We start from the raw sequence: 16,287 nt of genomic DNA, 5'->3' as shown, positions 1-16,287 counted from the left end.
TTTAATATGTTATGTAGTAGGGTTTTAATAAAATATATTGATTTAAATATGTAACTAATTCAAACCTTTTATAAATATTAAATTTCTTCTATTTGATGTATCCATGTTGCACAAATTGGGCCTAACCTATTAATTTTCGGCTTAAGCATGCACCATGTTTACATTCAAAAGTACATAGTTAATAATAAATTTAGCTGTATTAGTTTTTTCGGGTAGGAATGTACATAAACCAAAACCCTGAGAAATCAAGAATCTGAAAAATAAAAGTAGTGAAAATTGTTTGGTACATAAGCTAAACACACCAATTTGCATAGTAATAGGCATCACATGTCAAGTCTCTAGGTTTAAGTTTTGTCTCAGTACCACTGTTAATGTCTTTGAAATGAAACAGTCTATTGGTTGAGAAATATATTGAAACCAGAAAAGTATACTTTGGATCATTAAAAATTATTGATTTACTGTGTAATGTATGTGAAATTCTTGTGCAAAGGCTGTTGAATAGATAAATTCATAATATTAATTGGTGAGTTGGCAACATAATGGTGGCCAAGAACCGTGTATGTGTTTCCTCAAACGGATGGTGTGTTTAAAAAAAATAATAAATCTTTGCTCCAATTGTAAAAACCATTAGTTTGGAAACTAAAAATCGTTCATGAAATAGTTAAGTAAATTTCTAAAGAGGCATTGCCATCTTCAGTAGAAGGTTCGTGTTAAATTTGGCAGTGATGCTTATTGAGGCTGTACATAGATCTGCAGGCTGCGTGGGATTGTTAATATTTTAGGTTTTTTGACTTCTGACAAGCTTGCTGCTGAGTCTGACCCAGACCCTGACTTGTCTTTACACAGCTGGTGCGGACTTTCCGAACGAGCGACTGATGCTGACATTAGTTTCATAAAGTATTTTCAAAACCTCAGGAAGAACTGTTATTATTTTACTATGTTTGGTGGCTGCCTTTCTTGTAAAGCTTTCTTTTAAGTAGGTATTACATGAGACCCACCGCACATAGAAGTATATTTGGCAAATAAAATCGCTTATAAATCTATCCCTGTCCTATTTTTTTTTTTTTTAATTTTTGGTGTGTTGATTATGCCAGCGTAAATGTGAAATTTGACTAATAATTAAATAGAAAAACGTGTGTTCACAAATTTTTTTTTACTAATCAGTTTGATATTTTTTTGTTATTAGGTTCTCTATATTGGAAAGATTAAAGTATCACACAAGAGAGTTCCTGACACTTTTATTGACGATGCGCTCGAAAAGTTTCAGTCTCATGAACTGGAAAAAAACAGGTCAAGGCTAGTGAAATCAACAAGTGATTTTGGTTCCAGGCAAATTCCTCAAATGCCATCGTTGCTGGTAAGAAATAATTTTTATTTTGGGTTTAGTATGAATATGCTATTAAATTAGTTAATAAATAATGTAGTTTTTATATGAATATTATATCCTTAGGCTGTGTTAATGGTCATAATGTGATAAGCTTAAATTGGGCCTAGGGCTTGAAGAGGACGGTCATGCTTGGAAGTGAAGGATGAGGCCGTATGCTAAAGCCTGCTTGCACTGTGTGAATTACGGCAGAGGAGAGTAGGTACTCTCCACTTGACTAACCTGCAAGGTTTTGCTTAGATTTTCCTTATTGGACTGTGCAAGCAGCCTAAAATGTAACATTGCTGAGATTCACACTTGTACAGGAGTACATTGAGAATATCTACCAGATCACGGCCATGATTGTGATGTTTGTTAATAATGAAAAAAATTAAGTTATGATTCTCAAAGTATAAACCCTGTTTCTTCCTTAGCATGATGTTAGTGCTTTGACCATTGTTCCACTATGGCCCTACAGCAGCATGTAAAAAATTGGGGTAGGCTGTGTTGGGACATGGCCATAAATTTTTAATGTGAATACGTCATGTAAATGGGAAGTTAAAAAATACAGTAGTTCCAATTAACTTGTTACGGGTGTCCCATGACTCCGGAACATTTATTCCTTTCGTCAGCATTCATGGAAGTTTTTCATATTATTACTATCCCCAAATAAACTGAACAGATGTTCCTTAGAAATCAAAAAAATATATGCTTATAGGATCCGAATATTATTAAAATTTTTCATGTTATTGGGTAATATGTATATTTTTGTGTATTATGCTAGCATGTTTTGCTCATTAGTGTTTTTACCCTGCCCTATGTTTGGCTTATTTGCAGCAGACCATTGGCAGCAGTGAACATGTATCAATATCACCATCGTCTTCTGTTAATAGTGTCGACACAGATAATGCTACAGGAAGTTTTTCAGGATCTGTTGAGAGCTTGCCATATCGAGAAAGTCAGCAGTAAGTATATACCATTTTAGAGGCATGAGTCAACACAATTATTGTGACCTTGAGAGCACGCAAAATGTATACTTTTTTTCAACCTAAACTTCATGTGAACTTATCTGTTCCCCAGGATTTGGTGGCTGCAGCCTCCCTCTCATTCATATAGCTGTCAGTTTCCTCTGTGAAATAGTTCTTGGTGATTCCTGCGCCAAATTGACTTTGACATCTTCACATTACCACTAAGATGTGTTGTCTTTTTGTAAATGTGCCCGCCTTTTCTTATGTTACCATAAATACTTGATGACTACCCTTCCAGTTACATATAACCTGACGAAGAAAAAAAAGTGAGCGAAGTAGGTTCTGGGACACAAGATTCCAGATTGGGATTCGGGGAGCTGTCCACCATTTTGGATTATGTTGTCACCACCACCTTGGACCTGCCATTTTGTATTTTCTAGAACCTTCCTCCATCTTGGAACACCATTACACATATTGTTGCGGACGCCATCTTGGATGTGAAAAACGACCTTTCGAAAATGACATCAGCCACCATCTTGTTTTGGTCTGCTGCTGGTTGCCATCGAAGTTACGAAGCTTGAAGACAGGTAGTGCTAGTGATATTTATTTTTCATACAAAAAACATGTATTGAAGTAGCCGAGACCCGGATCAGGGGACACAAACATGTTGTGGTTGACATTTAGAGACCTTAACCACTGGACTATCAGGTCAGTTGGAGAATGAATAAATAAAAAAATAAGGAAAATATGTTTTAAAGTATGTCATAAAGCTCTAGTGATGTAATGTAGGGAGCGCTATCTTGAATGTCAGCCTAGGTTACCAGACCGCACCACAGTTAAATTAAAAAAAGTAGAAATTATTTTATGTATTTAGGCATCGTTGTGTCTTTCGACCAAATAGAAAGGTATTATATTTAATCATAGTACATAGTTATGTCTTTAAAATGTGTTATTTTCATTCTTATGATGTATAACTAATTTTCTTATTTAAATATATTTTATAATAAAATGTTAATTTATCTTACGGCATAGGTACATCTTTGGTGTACGTCCCTTTATCCATACCATAAATCATTTATTAAAAAATATAATACCAATAGTCCAGTGACATAGTTATGTCTTTTAACGAATATTATTTATATTATACCATACTGAATGCGAGGAAAACACATTGTTAATGTAGATATAACTATAATGTAATGATATAGGCAATTCTTTTACCCTACCATTGTGTTATAGTACGTGTATCAAAGTTGTACCACAAAAGATTGGAGTATTATGAAAAAAACACATCATTATATATAAATGTATAGATTAAAAAAATTATCAAGCCATATACATAAAGGGTAGAGTAATCAGCTGAGACTAGTAATCGGCAAAGACTTGTAATCATCGCAGCATATATGGTTTTCGCTCGACAGAGGGAGACTATTCTCGTCGATACGCTGTTTGTGTAGCCAGTGGGAGCACCGACCAGAAGACGAACTCAGGACCAACGATCGCAGAGGAGACTGAAAAATAAGAAAACACAAATAAAGCACTCTTTCACAACATAATTGAAGATTAGTGGGAAGGGGACTCGATAAACACAGTATGAAACGGACAGAGGAGAGCTTTAAGCTCATCGCCCACTACAGCGCGCCGCGCAACCCTGCGGAAGTTTCCGAAGGTTCCGCTCGTGGAATGCACACACTACAGACGCCGTTTTATGATTCCGAACGCTCAGTTCCTTCAGTGTTGACCTAGTGTACAGGTGTATCGCGTGACTGGTTTTGTTTTAGTTTAGTTTTGTTATTTGTTTGCATGTTAGGTTTGTTAATTTTAACGTCATGAGCAGCTCTGAGGAGGAAGATTTGTTTTTATATTGTTTACTGGAATCGGAAGAGGAGGAGAAGAGACAAAGACAGATGTGAATTCACCCGATTAACGAGAAGAGAGAAATATACGGGGAATTCCATCACCTCTTTCCCGATTTACTTAAAGATCAGCGGAAGTTTTTCCAATACTGTCGAATGTCTCCGGAAAAATTCTACGAGCTTCTTCATATGCTTCGACCTGGGATAGAGAAACAAAACACTACTTTTAGACGAACGGTATTGCCCGAAGAAAGATTGGCTGTTTGTTTGAGGTAAATTTTTAATTTAACTCTTGCCTAGGCTTAAATTAACACCTCTTCCTACTTATCGCCTGCTTAACTTGTCTACCCTAGCCTACTCTTTTCTACATCAATCAGCCACCTCCTTTTCCCACCTTCTATTTCAACAAACATTTATTCAATAATACTAAAACCCACCAAAAAAAAAAAGGATTTGTCAAACATATTTTTATTGTTTATTTTTAGCCTATCGTGCTTACTTTTAGCATATAGTTCTTACTTTTAGCCTATAGTGCTTACCTTTAGCGTATAGTTTTTACCATTCTCTACCCAACCCTCTTGTGTTCTATATCACCACCTGTTACATAAATATTTGCATGTTCAATCACAAAATAAAATAACACTGTAATCACATAAGAAAATACGGTATAATACTGAAGTAGAAATACTTAGGTTTTGAATATAAGTAGTAGTAGTAGTATGTGGTAAAAGATATTCAAGTTTATTTTATCTTTCCAGGAACACTTTTTGATATGAAATTCGAACAGCTTAAAAGATAGTACGCAAATACAAACACGACACATATTTTACAATTCCAGGATGACATTGTTATTATAATCCACGGGTGTCATTTGGAACGTAGATACTGCTGGGCTTGAGAGGTTGGTTGAAGAATAACTGCTGGATCCAGAAGAAATTTGCTTTGCAGAAAACTTAGCTTCTTCTTGTGTTCTTTGATATTCTCTAATCTGAAGAAAGGGTGTTGACGTTTGTTGGATATTTCAAAGGCATGTTTTTGAGGAGAAGGTGGCACAGAAATTGATGATGAAGCTGAGCACTGCTGATTATAGTCAATGTTTTGTAATAGAAGGGGTGGCCGAGTAATGGCTTCCAGCTCTACATCATGAACAATTTGTTAAATGTTAGACTTTACTCTAATTTGTATTTTTTTTGGAAGAGTCCTCACAGTTTCTTCCACTCCTTGAAAGTATTTGGTTAAATGATCCGCATGAGGCACAACTGTTTGAATGGGTTTGATGTTAAGCTGTTGTTTTTTGAAATTGACATAATCTTGAAAAACAGCAGCTGTAGGGGTCATAGTTTAAGGTTTTTTCCAGCCCACGAAATATGATCCTCCATTAGAAGGTCTTTTATTTAATGACTTGAGACTTCGTTTGTCACTATTTGTGGCCTGCTCAGATTCTTTGATATTTTTGTGTTGGTCTTCGCCAGCCGCTGATCCAACATCTTCAGTAGGCCTACGTTCTTCAGCTTCTGAACTTTCTTGAGTATTCTTATTTGGAGTATTATTCACTTGTTCTTCGGAATTTTCTTCCCTCGCAATAGCGATTTCTTCGTCAGAAATGTTGCTTTCCTGTTCTCTCTGAATATTTAAAAATGGTCTTACGAATTCCATTTGTAATTCGAAACGCCAAGGTTTTATGTTTATGTGAGCTTGGCCAGATTTTGTTCCCCTTTTCTTCAGAGCCTTTATATAGCATTCCCGTAATGATTTCCACTTCTGCTTGCATTGTTCAGCTGTAAATAAACAAGTAATATATTTTACAGCATCCAAAAAAAATAAAAATGTTTTATCCTACAATTTATTGTTTCATAAGTAATGTATACTATTATTATATGTAGGATATACAGAGTATCACATAACATGTGAATATCCCTAACCACCTTGCCTACACTGTTTCACAGACTTAGAAGTTTTTAAAGTCTAATCCTTATTTGTTAATAAAATTTTTCGCTGATATCACAAATAATGAATTAATAAATTTTCCAGAACAGCTTAATATTCTAATTGAAATCCTTGTTTTCAGGTTCCTCTCCACTGGTGATACCTTCAGAACGATTGCATTTAGTTACCGGCTAGGTGAGACAAGTGTAAGAAAAATCATTAACGAGGTCTATAAGGCAATGTGGTCTTTTATGCAACCCGTTTTCATGCCTGAACCAGACAGAGACATGTGGGAAAAATTGAAGAAGAATTCCGAACCAGGTGGAATTTTCCCAATTGTATTGGATCTATGGATGGTAAACATGTTCTAATTGACAAACCACCCAATAGTGGAGCTCTGTTCTACAATTACAAAAAAAAAACATTCTCAATTGTTTTTCTTGCTCTGGTTGATGCTCATTGAAGGTTTGTGATAGTGGATGTTGGAAATTCAGGCAGGAACAGGGCCGGGGGGGGGGGGGGGATGGCAAATTTTCCAACTGTGCATTTGGCAAGAAGCTGCAAAACAACAAACTAAACATACCTCCAGAAAAAGTCATTCCAGGAACAAAGATAGTCTTACCTCACGTTATCGTTGCAGACGAAGCATTTCCCTTACAGACACACATAATGAGACCATACCCTGTTCTCAAGTTAGCAGATGAGTAGTATAGTTTGGCCGGTCCGGAAACTGGCTTCTGGTTGTAGATTGTGGGGATTGTTTACATTGTAACGTCACGTCCATCTCTGACGTCACGGCGGCCATCTTCGATGTGTGTGACCTTGACTTTGACCTTGACCTTCGACCTCAAAATTGGGCAAAATTTGCCAAAAATTCCTCAAAAATCGACAAAATTTCGATTTTTGTGGAAAAAAAATTCCGCCAAAAAATCTCAAATATTTTGATAAATAAAAAAATTCTCTTTTTAAGGGGAAAATTCCCATTTCAAGGAAAAATTTCCCGTTTTTAGTCCATAAAAATACCAGAGGCTAGAAATGTCCATATATAGGCTTAAGCATCCATGTCTACAGCCTCCGATAAGCCTCTGACGTCATCATGGATAATGACGTCACCGTTGCAAATTCTGTTACGGTCGTCATCTTTAACTTTTTTATTTACTATCCGATTGAAAAAAAATTAAAAATTATAAAAAAAAATTCAATAATAAAATTTTAATAAAAAATATTTAAAATACACACATTTACGACATGGAACTCGGAGTCCTACGTTCGAACCTGGTGAGGGCAAAAAAAATAAAAATGGTGACCGATCCTTCCCCCGTGGTGGGTGCTGGCAGACTGACCTCCCACCACTTTTTTATAGCATATATTAAATAATCAGGTAGTATGACGTCATGTCCGCCATCTTGTCCTCGTCTGCTGGAAGCCATCATCATGTTATCGTCTGCTAGAGTGTGCTGACACCATGTTAGTTTAATTCGTACCCACTAGAGTGCAGTAATCATTTATTATTGCTGTGACACCCGCCATCTTGTCTTTTGGCCGCCATCTTGGAATTGTGTAATTATTTAGCTAGAAATTCGGGAAAAGTTTCCAAATTTATTAAATAAATCACTCATTATATACATATTGATTCGATCGATTCCTGTCGTTGGTTCGATACCCGATCGATGCAATAATGTTTAATTTTATGTAAAAATAATAATAATTTCAATAAACCATGACCAAATTTCTTAAAGAGACTTTAAATCCTCTACTACCATCATCCTATCAGACAGCAAGACCACCATATTGGAAATTCGTAATTTTAATGCTAGAAATTCAGGAAAAGGTTCAAAATGCATTAAATAAATTTGCAATCAATATACTGATTAATTATATCGTCTAAGGTCCTTGGTACGATCCTGGATGATGCAAAAAAATTAAATAGAACACCAATTTAACATAATAGTGACAGGTTCGAGAAAAAAAAACACCACAAGTTCTTTCACAAAATAAATTTTATTTCTTAATTTCTCTTCTACTACAGGATCACCTGCGAAGGTTACCAATCTTACAAACATTTAGGTCCGCATAGGCGTGAAATGACTAATTCTTAGCTCCAATTGGTTTATACTAGACAGAGACCAGCCAGAACCTTTACTGACATAGTCCTCCTCTTCTTGACAGAGTTTCCGGACACAGTGTTTAACAGTTTGCTTCACATCGTTAGAACTGTAAATAACTGCAGCCGATGTCTTGAATGCACACTTCTTCACTTTGTCATCGAACGGATACGGCTTTCCATATATACAGTCCAGCCACAAATTTTATTTCAATGGTCCGTTTGTTGCTACGTCATCAGTAAGCTGATTGATTATGTCCTGCCTGATATCATCAAGAAAAGTACAAATGTCCTTCGACTCACCTAACGTATTTAAATAATAGTAGTCTTTCAATGTTCCACGAAATGCAGACTGTGCCAAGTAGAAGCCATTATCATTAACTTGTAATGCACCGAACACAGTCTTAGGTTTATTTTCATGTTCATACGTCATAGCAATCGGTTGCTGCACATCTGTTTTTTTGCTTGTACGCTCACGAGTCACCAATCTAAACCGAGGAGTAGAACTTTCTACAGGTAGTTCAACAGTAGGCGCACGGACTTCACCTTTACAGTTTTTCGCATGTCGACGCAAATTATCAATTCGAGTAAACCATTTATGACACTCATCACAGCGAAACTTCATGCGAGAAGGATTATTCGTACATCTACTCCTCTCATGTCTCCGTACATCATGTGCAAATGCAAAGGTCATATCGCAGTAGCCACAAGGATGCCTAGTTGAAGACAAACCCGAACCAGATGTCGTTGTAACTGTAGGTGCACCATTTCCAGGCATACTCTTATGCACATCAATGCATCGTTGTTGTATAGAAACCTTTACTTTCTGCCGCACTGCAGGGCCCTTGCATGTCTCCAAGTGATGCTTCAAATTAGCATTTCTTGTAAATTGCTTGCGACACTTAATACAACCAAACATTTTACGATAAAGGTTCTTAGCGCATTCTCTATCTCGTGTCGACGAGCATTGCTGATGTTTGAGAAAATCTTGTCACAGTAACGACATCTGTGTTCGTTAGTTGTTGACGATTCGCCATATTGAAGTCACCATCGAGGGCGAAACAACGTTCGTCGAGGTTTCCTGTACAGTCAGCACTACCGGAATTAAAGTCTCTTCTGCTGGTGGTATCACGTCTGTTGAAATCTCCTCCAATAATGACGTCGTCGTTGCCAACGGGATCTGCTCCTTCTCCATCGTAGCTGCCGTCAAGGTTCCCGTAGACGATGGTACAACTTCCATCGAGTTCAACGTTAAAGTCGGTAAAGATGCCATCAAGTTCGCAAGAACAGGTAATTACGCGACGTATGCACCAGAAGAATCAAACTAGGTGATCCGTACACCGTCGACGACAGTAACAAACTGAGTGACCTGCTGTGTAGGACTCGCTTAGATATATGGACCGGGTGGAATAATACGTTAGTCAAATCAAGAACAATTTACTATAATACTAGAGTCAAAACAACATTAAAAATAGAAGCACCATAAACAAAAAGGAAGCAAATTTGGGAAGCACCACCAACAAAAAGGAAGCACATTTTGGAAGCACAATTAAAAAAACAGCACATTTGGAAGCACCATCAACGAAAAGACAGCACATTTGGAAGAACAATCTAAAAAAGGAAGCACATTTGGAAGCACATTTTTGGAAGCACCATCAACGAAAAGGCAGCACATTTGGAAGCAGCGCCAACGAAAAGGCAGCATATTTGGAAGCACCGACAACGAAAAGGCAGCACATTTGGAAGCACCGACAACGAAATGGCAGCACATTTGTCATTGGCTCCAACATTCATTGGCTCCAATATTCATTGGTTCCATCAGTCTATTGATTCCAGCAGTTTAGTGACTCCATATGTCATTGGCTCCTACAGTCATTGGATCCAACTGTCTTTTGTCTCATCAACTCCAAATATATTTGGCTAGAGTTCTGCGAGTCTAAGAGACTATGAGACCACAAAGCTACGAGTCTAAAAGGATCTAGCTGGTCACGAGTTATACATGGCTACGAGACTGCACGGCTTAAAGACTGCGTGGCTACGAAACTACATGTCTTTGAAGCTACAAGAATACAAGTCTACTCGGCTCCATCTACTCCAGCAGCATTATGTTATTAGATTGCATGACTACTTTTTTACGTAGCTACAAGTCTACGAGGCTCCTTGGCTACATAGCTTAAATTCTACGAGGTCCCAAGACATCATGACTACGCGACTACGAGCCATGAGGTTACGAGACTACGCGACTACGAATCTTCAAGTTTACGAGACTGCAAGGCTACAGAGCTACGAAGCTTCTAGAACACAAGTTTACGTGACTGAGAGGAAACAGAACTTCAAGTCTGCATGAGTTCTTGACTACGAAGCTACTCGTCTACAAGACTCCAATTGCCGTATCTTTCTTCGACGGAATTTTATCTTTTTGCTCCAACTGCACCATCAGCTTTATGTTATAAGATTACAAGTCTACTTGCTTACATAGTTTTAAGTCTACGAGGCTCCAATGCATCATGACTACGAGACTACGAGCCATGAGGTTACGAGAATTCGATTGCAAATCTTCAAGGTTACGTGATCGCGAGGCTATAGGACTATGAAGCTTACAGAACGCATGGTTACGAGACTGCTTGACTAATTGGCCGCGTGGCTACGAAACTTCATGTGTCTAACTGACTAAAATAGCACCATTCAGTGGTGAGAGTTAATTTATCTCATGCAAAGGTAGTTTTTGCAAGTAGTTCCGCTTTTCAACAACAGATGACGCCACGTGTTGCTCGCAGATAAATATTATTTATTTCTTTTATGTACGATGCGGGATGCTCACTAACGATCGCATAAGAAGGATGTCTTCGCTAGTCTCCAAGGAGAAGGAAGTTCGTCCTTCCTGTTAGTGCTTCTCAGATTTCTCACGGTCCGCCATCTTGGATTGTGACGTCACGGCGGCCATTTTGGATGGGTGTGACCTTGACCTTTGACCGAAAACACAGGAATGATCGAAGCAAACGGAAAAAACCATTAAATATTAATAAGAATAATCAGGAGCACACAGAGAAAACCACCATAATATTGACCAGGTTATTTAAAAGCACTCGGAGAACACCGCCACACGTTTTCTTTAATATCATAAAATTAAAAAAAATTAAACAAAAAATAAATTAATAAAAAATTTAAAACAAAAAAAAATTACAAAAAATACATAATTAGATTCTGGCTTGTACTAGATCTCTATCTTTGCTTATCAATGAGAAGTTCACAAGCTAGCAGAATATATTTATGTATTTTTTGTAATTTTTTTTTTGTTTTAAATTTTTTATTAATTTATTTTAATTTTTAATTTTATTTTAATTTTATGATATTAAACAAAACGTGTGGCGGTTTTGTCCGAGTGCTTCTGATTAACCTAGTCAATGTTATGGTGGTTTTCTCTGTGTGCTCCTGATTATTCTTATCAATATTTAAAGGTTTTTTCCGTGTGCTTACGATCATTCCTGTGTTTTCGGTCAAAGGTCAAGGTCACACCCATCCAAAATGGCCGCCGTGACGTCACAATCCAAGATGGCGGACCGTGAGAAATCTGAGAAGCACTATCAGGAAGGACGAACTTCCTTCTCCTTGGAGACTAGCGAAGACATCCTTCTTATGCGATCGATAGTGAGCATCCCGCATCGCGCATAAAAGAAATAAATAATATTTATCTGCGAGCAACACGTGGCATCATCTGTTGTTGAAAAGCGGAACTACTTGCAAAAAGTACCTTTGCATGAGATAAATTAACTCTCACCACTGAATGGTGCTATTTTAGTCAGTTAGACACATGAAGTTTCGTAGCCACGCGGCCAATTAGTCAAGAAGTCTCGTAACCATGCGTACTGTAAGCTTCATAGTCCTATAGCCTCGCGATCACGTAACCTTGAATATTTGCAATCGCATTCTCGTAACCTCATGGCTCGTAGTCTCGTAGTCATGATGCATTGGAGCCTCGTAGACTTGAAGCTACGTAAGCAAGTAGGCTTGTAATCTTATAGCATAAAGCTGATGGTGCAGTTGGAGCAAAAAGATAAAATTCCGTCGAAGAAAGATACGGCAATTGGAGTCTTGTAGACGAGTAGCTTCGTAGTCAAGAACTCATGCAGACTTGAAGTTCTGTTTCCTCTCACTCACGTAAACTTGTGTTCTAGAAGCTTCGTAGCTCTGTAGCCTTGCAGTCTCGTAAACTTGAAGATTCGTAGTCGCGTAGTCTCGTAACCTCATGACTCGTAGTCGCGTAGTCTCGTAACCTCATGACTCGTAGTCGCGTAGTCATGATGTCTTGGGACCTCGTAGAATTTTAGCTAAGTAGCCAAGGTGCCTCGTAGACTTGTAGCTACGTAAACAAGTAGTCATGCAATCTAATAACATAATGCTGCTGGAGTAGATGGAGCCGAGTTGACTTGTATTCTTGTAGCTTCAAAGACATGTAGTTTCATAGCCACGCGGTCTTTAAGCCGTGCAGTCTCGTAGCCATATATAACTCGTGACCAGCTAGATCCTTTAAGACTTGTAGCCTTGTGGTCTCATAGTCTCTTAGACTCGTAGAGTTCTAGCCAAATATATTTGGAGTTGATGAGACAAAAGACAGTTGGATCCAATGACTGTAGGAGCCAATGACATATGGAGTCACTAGACTGCTGGAATCAATAGATTCATGGAACCAATGAATATTGGAGCCAATAAATGTTGGAGCCAATGACAAATAAGCTGCCTTTTCGATGATAGTGCTGCCTTTTCGTTGTCGGTGCTTCCAAATGTGCTGCCATTTCGTTGTCGGTGCTTCCAAATGTGCTGCCTTTTCGTTGACGGTGCTTCCAAATGTGCTGCCTTTTCGTTGGCGCTGCTTCCAAATGTGCTGCCTTTTCGTTGATTGTGCTTCCAAAAATGTTCTGGCTTTTTGATTGTGCTTCCAAATGTGCTTCCTTTTTTAGATTGTGCTTCCAAATGTGCTGTCTTTTCGTTGATGGTGCTTCCAAATGTGCTGTTTTTTTATTGTGCTTCCAAAATGTGCTTCCTTTTTGTTGGTGGTGCGTCCCAAATTTGCTTCCTTTTTGTTGATGGTGCTTCTATTTTTAATGTTGTTTTGACTCTAGTATTATAGTAAATTGTTCTTGATTTGACTAGCGTATTATTCCACCCGGTCAATGTATCTAAGCGAGTCCTACACAGCAGGTCACTCAGTTTGTTACTGTCGTCGACGGTGTACAGATCACCTAGTTTGATTCTTCTGGTGCATACGTCGCGTAATTACCTGTTCTTTCGAACTTGATGGCATCTTTACCGACTTTAACGTTGAACTCGATGGACGTTGTACCATCGTCTACGGGAACCTTGACGGCAGCTACGATGGAGAAGGAGCAGATCCCGTTGGCAACGACGACGTCAACATTGGAGGAGATTTCAATAGACGTGTTACCACCAGCAGAAGAGACTTTAATGCCGGTAGTGCTGGCTGTACAGGAAACCTCGACGAACGTTGTTTCGCCCTCGATGGTGACTTCAATGGATGGCGAATCGTCAACAACTAACGAACATAGATGTCGTTACTGTGACAAGATTTTCTCAAACATCAGCAATGCTCGTCGACACGAGATAGAGAATGCGCTAAGAACCTTTATCGTAAAATGTTTGGTTGTATTAAGTGTCGCAAGCAATTTACAAGAAATGCTAATTTGAAGCATCACTTGGAGACATGCAAGGGCCCTGCAGTGCGGCAGAAAGTAAAGGTTTCTATACAACAACGATGCATTGATGTGCAAAATAGTATGCCTGGAAATGGTGCACCTACAGTTACAACGACATCTGGTTCGGGTTTGTCTTCAACTAGGCATTCTTGTGGCTACTGCGATATGACCTTTGCATTTGCACATGATGTACGGAGACATGAGAGGAGTAGATGTACGAATAATCCTTCTCGCATGAAGTTTCGCTGTGATGAGTGTCATAAATGGTTTACTCGAATTGATAATTTGCGTCGACATGCGAAAAACTGTAAAGGTGAAGTCCGTGCGCCTACTGTTGAACTACCTGTAGAAAGTTCAACTCCTCGGTTTAGATTGGTGACTCGTGAGCGTACAAGCAAAAAAACAGATGTGCAGCAACCGATTGCTATGACGTATGAACATGAAAATAAACCTAAGACTGTGTTCGGTGCATTACAAGTTAATGATAATGGCTTCTACTTGGCACAGTCTGCATTTCGTGGAACATTGAAAGACTACTATTATTTAAATACGTTAGGTGAGTCGAAGGACATTTGTACTTTTCTTGATGATATCAGGCAGGACATAATCAATCAGCTTACTGATGACGTAGCAACAAACGGACCATTGAAATAAAACTTGTGGCTGGACTGTATATATGGAAAGCCGTATCCGTTCGATGACAAAGTGAAGAAGTGTGCATTTAAGACATCGGCTGCAGTAATTTACAGTTCTAACGATGTGAAGCAAACTGTTAAACACTGTGTCCGGAAACTCTGTCAAGAAGAGGAGGACTATGTCAGTAAAGGTTCTGGCTGGTCTCTGTCTAGTATAAACCAATTGGAGCTAAGAATTAGTCATTTCACGCCTATGCGGACCTAAATGTTTGTAAGATTGGTAACCTTCGCAGGTGATCCTGTAGTTGAAGAGAAATTAAGTAATAAAATTTATTTTGTGAAAGAACTTGTGTTTTTTTTTTTCTCGAACCTGTCACTATTATGTTAAATTGGTGTTCTATTTAATTTTTTTGCATCATCCAGGATCGTACCAAGGACCTTAGACGATATAATTAATCAGTTTATTGATTGCAAATTTATTTAATGCATTTTGAACCTTTTCCTGAATTTTTAGCATTAAAATTACGAATTTCCAATATTGTGGTCTTGCTGTCTGATAGGATGATGGTAGTAGAGGATTTAAAGTCTCTTTAAGAAATTTGGTCATGGTTTATTGAAATTATTATTATTTTTACATAAAATTAAACATTATTGCATCGATCGGGTATCGAACCAACGACAGGAATCGATCGAATCAATATGTATATAATGAGTGATTTATTTAATGAATTTGGAAACTTTTCCCGAATTTCTAGCTAAATAATTACACAATTCCAAGATGGCGGCCAAATGACAAGATGGCGGGTGTCACAGCAATAATAAATGATTACTGCACTCTAGTGGGTACGAATTAAACTAACATGGTGTCAGCGCACTCTAGCAGACAATAACATGATGGCTTCTAGCAGACGAGGACAAGATGGCGGACAGGACATCATACTTTCGATTATTTAATATATTCTATAAAAAAAGTGGTGGGAGGTCAGTCTGCCAGCACCCACCACAGGGGAAGGATCGGTCGCCATTTTTTTTTTTGCCCTATGGGTTCGAACCTAGGACTCCGAGCTCCATGTCGTAAATGTGTGTATTTTAAATATTTTTTATTAAAATTTTATTATTGAATTTTTTTTTATAATTTTTAATTTTTTTTTACCATCGGATAGTAAATTAAAAAGTTAAAGATGACGACCGTAACGGAATTTGCAACGGTGACGTCATTATCCATGATGACGTCAGAGGCTTATCGGAGGCTGTAGACATGGATGCTTAAGCCTATATATGGACATTTCTAGCCTCTGGTATTTTTATGGACTAAAAACGGGAAATTTTTCCTTGAAATGGGAATTTTCCCCTTAAAAAGACAATTTTTTAATTAATCAAAATTTTTGAGATTTTTGGCCGAATTTTTTTCCACAAAAATGGAAATTTTGTCGACTTTTGAGGAATTTTGGGCAAATTTTCCCCAATTTTGGCAAGTTTTGACAAGTTTTGAGGTCGAAGGTCAAGGTCAAAAGTCAAGGTCACACATCCATTATGGCCGCCGTGACGTCAGAGATGGACGTAACGTCACAATGTAAACAATCCCCACAATCCACAGCCAGAAGCCAGTTTCCGGACTGGCCAAACTATACTACTCGGATGACATTGCAAAACGAAAATTTAACAACCGACTTAGCCGAGCACGAAACACAAGTGAGGATGCCTTTGGAATCCTAACGAAACTG

The 16,287-nt window shown here is 38.1% G+C and overlaps 1 protein-coding gene across 10 annotated transcripts in view; it reads left to right on the top strand.

Moving 5' to 3' along the window:
• LOC134529413 (TBC1 domain family member 4) overlaps positions 1–16,287 on the top strand; it is a 353,166-nt gene that overhangs the window by 239,352 nt on the left and 97,527 nt on the right. For 9 of the 10 annotated variants that reach the window (XM_063363455.1, XM_063363457.1, XM_063363459.1 and 6 more), the window contains 2 exons: positions 1,187–1,357; positions 2,201–2,328. In XM_063363455.1, the coding sequence (XP_063219525.1) occupies positions 1,187–1,357; positions 2,201–2,328 (299 nt within the window). Of the gene's footprint in view, positions 1–1,186; positions 1,358–2,200; positions 2,329–16,287 lie in introns of those variants that run through there. The other variant, XM_063363463.1, reaches the window with a different exon arrangement.

This window comes from Bacillus rossius, chromosome 2, assembly GCF_032445375.1.
Source record: "Bacillus rossius redtenbacheri isolate Brsri chromosome 2, Brsri_v3, whole genome shotgun sequence".
Lineage (NCBI taxonomy): Eukaryota > Metazoa > Arthropoda > Insecta > Phasmatodea > Bacillidae > Bacillus > Bacillus rossius.
This window is presented reverse-complemented; position numbering and strand designations above follow the sequence as displayed.